The 8,940-nt window shown below is 66.0% G+C and overlaps 1 protein-coding gene across 1 annotated transcript in view; it reads left to right on the top strand.

Annotated features, from left to right (window-relative positions):
- The window catches only part of LOC101634734, a 44,673-nt gene extending 36,181 nt beyond the window's left edge, over positions 1-8,492 (top strand). The window contains exons 4-7 of the mRNA XM_004694367.2: positions 4,477-4,648; positions 5,230-5,525; positions 5,633-5,849; positions 8,359-8,492. Of these exons, the coding sequence (XP_004694424.2) occupies positions 4,477-4,648; positions 5,230-5,525; positions 5,633-5,849; positions 8,359-8,492 (819 nt within the window). The remainder of the gene's footprint in view (positions 1-4,476; positions 4,649-5,229; positions 5,526-5,632; positions 5,850-8,358) is intronic.
- Positions 8,493-8,940: the final 448 nt, after the last annotated feature.

The raw sequence follows: 8,940 nt of genomic DNA, 5'->3' as shown, positions 1-8,940 counted from the left end.
GTGGTCAGCGGCCCTCAGCTACATGGCGTTTGTTCTGGGCTCTCTGCACCTGCGTCACAGGGGGTCACTGGCGCTGACAGGGCCAGGGGGTCAGATTAGTCCCCACATGCACGAGCTGAGCCGCACCTCAAAGCCCGCGGCGCCCCCAGCCCTTCCCGGGTACGGAGTGTCTGGGGTCACAGGCCGGGCTGAGCCCAGCAGCTTCCTCTGTGTGCAGCCAGGAGGCCGCCGCCTGCTCCCCCAGGTGGGGGCTGCTCCAGCACCCCCAGAGCCGGGACAGGTGAGCGGGGAGAGGAGCTCTGGGGGGAGCTGGGCCCCGCGGGGTCGGTGCCCGGGCTCCGGCCTTGCCCCACGCGCCTGTGGGCAGCACGAGCCCAGCTTGGCCACTGAAAGGCCCCGGGCCCAACAGAGGAGTCGGGTGCGCTCACTCGCTCATGCAGGGGAGCCCGTCTCCCCAACAGTCTGGGGCCTGGCCTGGGGCCCCAGGGCACTGAGCTCGGCCTACGCTGCCAGCTGCAAAGGCAAAGCCCTCTGGGGCCACTGAGCCGCCCTGAGTGAGGGGTCACACGGGGTGCTCCCCCAGAGTGAGGGGTCATGGGGGGCAGGGGAGCGGCTGGCAGGCCAGTGGCCATGGTCAGGCACATGCTCTCCAGGAGCCCCCTGAAGTCACGACCCGTGACCACCCGGCACGGACGCCCGGCCGGAGTCAGGGGGGAAGGCCAGTCCCTGGCCCTGACCAGCAGCAGGGACGCGGTTGTTACACAGCAGGGCCCAGAGAGAACGGGAGCCCCTCGGCCCCCTCGGGGGGCTCCCCTGCCCGACTGCAGCTGTGGGGAGCAGCCATCCCCGTCTCTGACCCCTCGGGAATGAGGGTTCAGGTCCCAGCAGGGCGGGACTGAGCTGGACAGAGAGGAGCCGGGGGTGGGGGGACGGGGCACACCAGCCGGCCAGGACGAGAGCAGCGCCGGCCGCCGTCCAGCCAGGGCCTTCTCTCCTGGGCCCAGCAGAGCCCCGAGCAGCGCCAGGGCCCCCGCACAGGAGAAGCGGCCCCCCCCTGCGGAGTAGATCTGGTCTTACTGTCTCTCCTGACTGAACGTGTTGACGGCGTCACCTTTGACGCTGTACACAGAACAGGCCGCGTTCCAGACTCTGTCACGTGTCCAGTGAAACTCAGGGTACAGAGAACGACGGGACCGTCTGCCTGTGTAAAGGGCTAAGGGGGTGGCCCGACGCTTTCAGACGTCAGCCTCAGGTGGGCCTGCCCCAGCCCAGGCAGGGGCGAGGGTGCGGCCGCGCAGCCCCCAGCGTGAGGTGCGCCCAGGCCTTGGCACCGCGCGGCCTGGCCGGGCAGCGGAGCAACAGACCAGCAACAAGGCCCTTGGGGGAGCAGAGGGCCGGAAGTGAGGCCTCAAAGTAGCCCCTGAGGGCCCCCCGGTGGCGCAGAGGGCTAAAGCGCAGCACTATGAGGCTGTCTGCAGCCCCTGCAGCGCCAGTTCGAGCCCCGGCCAGGGAGAGACCCCAGGGCGCAGCAGACCCCTCCTGTCTCCCCGCTGCTCCCCTCCGCTGTGGATTTCAGTCAGTCTGCCTCTGCTGCTCCCCACTCTGCTCCCCACTCTGTCTCTGGTGAGTCCTCTCCCCACCACATCCTCTGGCCTGTACCCCAGTTCTGTATGCATAATCAAATAAATCTTTGGGGGAAGAAAACTAGGCCCTGAGGGGCAGGAGGAGGGTGGGAGGGCGGGGGCACAGTGGGCTTGTGGGGGGGGGCACCAGGTGGCCGCGCGGGGCGGGGCGAGAGCCCCATTCAGGCAGCACCGACACTGGGTAAACCCCTGCGCCATCAATACCGGGTTTTTGAAAGAAAATTCTTGCCTGTGCTTGAATGAAACATGAAGCCTCTGGGATCGCTGAGAGAAATCAAAACTGCAAAGAGCCCCTCAATAATTTAGCAAGTGGGCGATATGCTGAGCTGGCCATTTGCACACACAGACACACACAGACACCCACACACACACACAAACCGATCCTCAGGATCCTCGGGCAAGGATGGAGGCCGCCTGCCCCCTAGCGGCCGCCTGGCGAACGGCGGCTTCCGCGCCCTCCTGGGGAGAAACTCCCGCCCCCTCCCAGTCTGCCCCCAGAGGGGACCTGGCCCAACCGCAGAAACCAGAAGAGGCGGAGCACGCGGCAGGTAACGGAGGAGGCGCCACCTGGGCCCGGCCCCCAGCCCCCTCCCCCCGGACAAGGGGCTCAAAATCCCGGGGTTCCGTGATGATGGGGAGACCACCCCCGTCACACGCAAGGTAGCGAGTGCCCCTGGGGTGCTGGGGAGCGTGAAGCAGCGAGGAGACCGTGTGCCCCACAGCTGGACAGAACTCGGCGACACAGGGGTCACGCCCTGTCTGCTGCCGGGAGCCCCGCAGCCAGCGGGGAAGAGCTGGCTGCACCGGCCCAACTCAGCCTGGCGGTCGCGGGGAGGCTCCCTGGAAGGACACGCGCAGGGGAAGGGGCCCGGGCCCTGGGAGCAGGGGCGGGGGGCGGGCAGGCCGGGGAGCGCGGGGCGGGGCCACCGCATGGTCTGGATAGACGTAACCCCATGAGCTGCCAGTGGGGTGAGGCGGTGGCGGAGCAGAGGCGGTTTGGGGGCAACGGAGCCGGGCTGAGCTTGCCACAGGGCGGGGCGGATGCGTCAGGCTGCCCACAGGGCCTCCTGCTTCCACGGTCACTGGTTGGCCCTCACCCAGGACGAGTCTGGTTCCCCCCCCCCTTCCTGCCGCTCACCGCTCTCCGCTCTCCGCTCTGGAGGGGCAGTAAGGAGCCTGGCCAGCAGCTGAATTCTACCGTTTGACAGTTTTCAGGTGGAATGAGTGTCTGACACAGGAGCGTCCTGTCGGATGGACACGCAGGCCGATGGGACGGACCTGGGGGCCCAGAGACAAGCCCGCACTTACCTGGACAGTCACTCTGCGTGGAGGACCGGAGGGGACACTGGAGCAAGGAGTCACCCGAACATCGAACATCGGGGTTGGGAAAACCGGACAGTCAGACGCGGAAGAGTGAAACAGGCCGTTCCGTCTCTCTCTCACACACGCACACACCCAAGTGGACTGAAGACCGGACGGGCGGAAACCATAACTTACACGGAAGGAGACGCACCGGAGCCCGCCCGCCAGGTGCGCCTCGGGCTGTCTGGGGCTTCAGGTCAGCATCAGGCAAAAGTCGGCCGGCAGGACACAGCGCACTCAGCGGCCGCGACACAGACCGTCAGGACACGAACCGCCCCGCAGGGCGGAGAAGACGCCCTGGCCGCAGACACCAGCCCAGGCCCCGGTCCAGGCGCCTCAAGGAACTCACACATTCCCGGCAAGAAAACAAACTGCCCAGTCCAGCTGTGGGCAGGTGAGCCAGCGCGAGAGCTCTGCGCAGACAGCACGCAGCTGCCGGCCAGCCTCTGGGAACTGCCATGGCCCTGTCATCGGGGAAACGCAACCGGAACCCTCTGGGCTCCCTCCTCACACCTGCACGACGACCACATCAAAAAGGCCAGAAACAACCAGGACTGGCGAGCGGGTGGGCACGGGAGCTGGCATGCTGCTCGGGGGATGCAGGCCCACCGCGGAGGGCAGGCTGGAAGTTCCTCAGATATCCAAAGTAGGCCTGGACACGTACCCGCAGCCCCACTCCTGGGACTCTGCCCCAAGAAAACGAAGCACTGCTGTGGCCACAGCAGCCCACACAGCCACGTTATGGAAACAACCCAAGTGCCCACGGACAGATGTGGGGACCAAGAAGAGGTGGTCAGTGCGCCGTGGAATACTACTCGGCCGTTAAAAAGATGAGGTCTTGGCATTTTAACAACATGGACGGAGAGGCTGATGCCGGGCAAACACATCAGAGGAGACAGACTCTGGGTGGTTTGGGCATAAGGTTTGTCGTGGACCAAGCAAGGGGCAGCGAAAGCCAAGAAATCAAACCCTAGAAATCTGGCTGCAGAATGGAGGCTCCCAGAGCAGCTGTGCGGTGGGGAGCCCAGTGAGGAGGGCCCAAAGGACCGTGGTGAAGCCTAGCTTGCAGTGGGCGACCTTGGGACCCCCACAAGCCTCTCTCGGGCCTGAGCTGTCTTTGCTGACATGCAGAAAGTTGAGCAATTAGACCACACCTGTTACCACCACTAAGCCACAGCACAGGGCCTGGGGGTAGGGAGCGTGCTGGGCCACCAGGGGGCGCCCCTGCGCCCCACTCCTTAGGCGTGAATGCCTCAGTGTAGCTGCAAGCGGTTAAGTCGCCTCCTATTTTAAAACTGAAGTTAACGGCCACCAAGGCGACGCGCCGGGACCCTGGCCAGGCCCTGCACGTTTTCTAATGACACGTGCTCCAGGCGCCTAATGAGTAAGAAGGTGGGGCCGTAAAAGCGGCAGCCTCCTGGGGACGAGGGCAGGATCCTGGGGCACACAGAGCTGGACCCCGCCCCTCCAGGGAGGGAGCAACGAGGGCAACTTCCACGCCAGCGCCTCCAGCCTCCTGCCCATCCAGGCCAGCGGGCCCAGGGCCAGCTGGATCCTGCCTCTAGATACCCTCAGTCCCCCGGGGCTTTCTGCCCGCCTGACCGCGGGGAGGGCTCTCTGCTGCCACCTGCTGGCCATCGCCGGTACCTGCAGGGCCTCCCTACAGCTGGCCCAGGGACGGTGGTTGCATTTAAAAGATATTTACACGCCATAAATAAGTAAACCCCTATAGATCAGCACGTCTTGTGAACCCAGACACAGAAGTCCTCAACAAAACATGAGCCACTGAATCCATTCTACACCATAAAAAAGTGGGATTCAGCCCAGGAATGAATGCAAGCTTTGTTGAAAATCTTAAAATTTTTAATGCAATGTACCTATCATTAGAATAAATACCAAAAAGCCACGCAGTCCGCTCAACAGACACAGAGCAGCCATTTGACCAGTCCTGCGCTCTCCCCTAACACCCCACAAACTAAGGTAAAAGGGACTTGCCTTGGCCTGAGAACAGACTTCTACCAAAAAAAAAAAAAAACCCCCAGCTGGATCTTGGGGGCTCTGACCCCCGGAATGGGGGCCCCCTCACTGCGAGGTGGCTGAGGGCTGCCCCCTGCAGTCACCCCAGCTGTCTGCTCCTAGGGCCTTAGGGTGTAGGGTCAGAGGAAAGGCCCCCCGGAAAGCCTCCTGCCCATTCCCCGCGGGCTCTCTCTGGGCCCTGCACGAGGCAGTGAAGCCCAGAGAGGCGGACCAGGGCTGGAGTTGCGCCCGCTGGCGCCCGAGCTGGGTGAGACTGCACCGGCCCAAAGCGAGCAGGGCCGGCGGCTCAACGAGCTGTGGGGACGCGGAGGGCGGGGTGGGGGCAAGAACCGCGAGGATGGCGGCGGGCAGGCGGGGCTTGTCGGAGCTGGGCCGACAACCGCAGGGGACACTGAGACCAGCCGGGCGCTCCCGCTGCAGGCCGGGGCCTCGCCCACCGCGGACCCTAGCCGAGGACTCTGCCCCAGACCGGTGGAGAACGCAGTGGGTCTCGCCTCCTCGGGCCAGCGGCTGTGCTGGGTCCACTGCTGGCCTCGTAACATGTCCAGGGCCGAAACTGTTCAATTTTTGCCTTATTTCTGTTCTCGAAGTGTAACTCGAAGCCCAAAGCCCGAGGAGTCCTGCACAGGGCGGGTCAGCACTACCGGCGGGACGAGTCTGCCCGCACCCGCGGGGAGGGAGCGCACGCGCGGATCAGGGCTCTGTCGCGCCACCTGGCGGGGGCTCCGGGCACCGCGCCCGCAGGCCGGGCGCACCTGCCTGCCCTGCAGGGCGACCGCTCGCTCCCGGAGCCCCAACTCCGCAGGGGTGCGGTGCTGCCGTGCCACCGAGGGGCAATGCACCCAGCAAGGCCGGGCCCTGGGCATCCGGGAGGGCTCGGCCCGAGCCCGACGCGAGCTGGGGGTGCTTTTCACCTTCGCCCGGAAACCACTGGGCCCGGAAGCCGCTTCAAGCGGAGGCGCGCTGTGGGTGCGGGCTCCCCGCCCACGCTCTTTCCAAGGCTCAAGCGGAGCTTTGGTTTAGGTGTTAGAGCCGTGGGGCGGTGTCTCCTGCAGCTGCACCCCAGGGCGCTCCCCCCACATCCCAAGGTTGTGGTCGCTTCTAGCCGCAGTCTCCCCCACACACCCTCCCACCTGCTGCTGGGGTCCCCTGTGGAACTCCCTGCGGGGTGCCGCACGCCTCAGTGAGTGCTGCTCGGCGTTTAGAGGAGCCTGGCCTTCCAGAAGCCGGCGGGGGGCCGGCTCGCCCGGGTCTGTGCCTCCGGCAGGCCTCAGACCTCCCAACTCACATCCAGGCCCTTAGCTTGTCCCTCGGCCCGTGACCTGCCCCAACCCGGCCCTGGCGCCCCGCAGGGCAACCCCAGCAGGCTCTGACTGGCTCCATGCCCCGGCCAGGCCCTGGGCTATTCCAAGCCCCGGGCAGCCTCCTCTGGGTGTCAAGGTCAACCCCAAAACCCAGCCTCGCCCCCCATATCTTCCACCCCACACCAGACCTGCACAGGCTTCATTTGGGGCCATGAACTCCCAGTACTACCCCACCAAAAAAAAAAAAAAGTGTACTTTGCCTTCAACAAAGAGCCACAGATTCTAGGTGAGACCCAAGACCCCCCACAGGGCCGCGTCTATAGCCCAGTGGGACCCCCCAACTCCCCACCGCAGCCCATGGCCTTCCTGTGCCCCGGTGACCCCAGGGCAGAGGGTGACCTAGGCCTGGGGGGGGCTCCATCTCACAGGCAGGGGCACGGGGCGCCTCAGACTCCCTGGATGGGGAGACTCGCTAGAAGGGCACAGCAAGTGGGTTTCGCGATCAGGTCAGCCCAAGGCCAACGCTCCGGTCAGTTCCCTGGGGGTGAAGACACCAGGTGGCACAGGAAAGGCCTGGGGAAGCCTGGAGCACGGCCAGACGCCCCGGACGCCCCTACCGGCCCACCAGTTTCCCTCCCCGCTGAGAGCACGGCCCGGGGTGACCCCAGGAGCGAGCCCTCAGCTTAGGGCCTCGCTCGCCCCAGCACGGCCACTGGCCCGATGTGCACCCACAGCCAGGGAGTCCAGCAGAGGCCCCGGGGCAGTGCGGAGACTGGGCCCCAGGCCCCGCGGGGACACAGCTGACTGTCCCGTCGGACAGGAGCCGGCGGCCAGATGCGCAGGGGTGACGGAAAGGAGGCCGAGCCGCTGACAGGCCAGGCGCCGCCTGCGTCCCATTCCGCTGGGCCTCGCCCACCCCGGTCTGCAAGGTCCATCCCGCCTCTGGCAGCCCCTCTCGCGCCCATGACTCCTGGGGGTGCGGACGTGGGCTGGGGGCTGCGTGTGCCCGTCCTTCAGCGCGTGTCTCTGCCACCTCTGGGCCCTGGGCCCCATCGCATGCCCCACCCATCTCCAGGACCTCTCACCCGGCATGTGGGTGCATTTCCCGCAGCTCCAGGCCGCAAAGCGCTCTTGAGCCCACTCAGGGCTGCAAATCCGATCTGGGGGACCCTGGGGGTCACAGCCTGTCAGTTTCCACATCCGCAGGGTGAATGCTCCGCACCAAGAGTGGATTCTGGGCCCCCACCCACAGGCGCCCCGCACTGCCCCCGACAGCACTGAAGTGACCCTTAGGAAAGGAGGAGGGTCAGCGGTCAGCAGCTGGCCGCGTGTGGGGGGGCGGGGCCTGAGCCCTGTGTCTGAGGCGCTTCCTAGCCCGGGCGGGGTGAACCGCAGGGTCTAGACGCACTTGGGGCGAACGAGAAGGGTCTGGTGACCTTGCTGAGACAGGGAGATCAGAGGCAAGGTGGCTGTGCCCGGTGGCCAGAAACCGCACTTCTGCCTGAAGGGAGAAAAATGCAGTTCCGGTTCAGGGAGCGGAAGGGAGGAGGGAGGCTGAGAGCTGGCCCAGACACATCTCCTGGGGGCGCTCCATCTCCCCTCGCCACACCCCCAGGCTGTGGGGGGCCCTCAGCCCCCCAGCTGCAGCTCGGCCACCTGGGCGCGCCCGGGACTAGTCTATGCCCAGAGCTCAGGACACAAAGGACCGTGGCCAGTGCCACCCGGCCAGGCTGGGCCCTCTCGACCCCTGCGCCTTGCGTCCAGTGGAGAGAGGCCTCGGGGCAGCAGCTGAGGGCTGCACGCCAGCACTGGGCACCCTGGCCCCTCCCGGGAGGTGGCCGCCCTGTGAGCCCCCAGAAAACCAGCACCTCACAGGTCAAGGCCCTGGCTGGGGTCTGAGAGGAGGGTTCTGTGGGAGGGAACAGGGGGTGTCTCTGGAGAAGGGGTGGGGGGCAGGCGCGGGGGAGGAACCAGGGGCCTGGTCTCGGCTGGAGACCCACATCCCTTCTCAGGAGAGAAGCTGAAGGCCACCGGCCTCTTGCAGCTGGGCCAAACGCCCAGGACCAGCCAGCTGCTGCGCCGCGGGCGTCAGGACCCCTCGAGAGCCGAGCGCCCTCTGGGGCCACGGCCCAGGCAGGGGGCCTGAGGGGTCCCCAGGGAGACAGCCCACAGCCCAGTGAAACTCACCACTGGTGAGCTCATCGGCTCGCTCCCTTTCCCGATCCCCCTCACCAGCCACCAGCACCCCCAGTGTCCACACCTGAGCCCAGGCAGACCCTGGGGGGCTCTAGAGGAAAGGCACAGCCCAGGGGCCTTGTCCCCAGGGGCTCAGCTGCTAGTGGAGACCACACACGCATACGCACACACGTGCACACACATATACACATGTGCACACACGTGTACACATACACACGCACATGCAGACACATGTGTGCCCGTGCAGGTGTACACACATATACACATGCACACACACGCGTGCATACACACACACAAGCACACACAGGAAGTGGCGTGGAAGGCACACCTGACCCCAGTGGGCAAGGTGGCTAAGCACCAGGGGCGGGCCAGGGGCGGGCCAGGGGCGGGCAGGGGCG

The sequence above is a fragment of the Condylura cristata genome, unplaced genomic scaffold (assembly GCF_000260355.1).
Source record: "Condylura cristata isolate star-nosed mole 26May11 unplaced genomic scaffold, ConCri1.0 scaffold00042, whole genome shotgun sequence".
Classification (NCBI taxonomy): Eukaryota; Metazoa; Chordata; class Mammalia; order Eulipotyphla; family Talpidae; genus Condylura; species Condylura cristata.
Note: the sequence above shows the minus strand (reverse complement) of the source record. Positions and strands in the feature narration are given on the sequence as shown.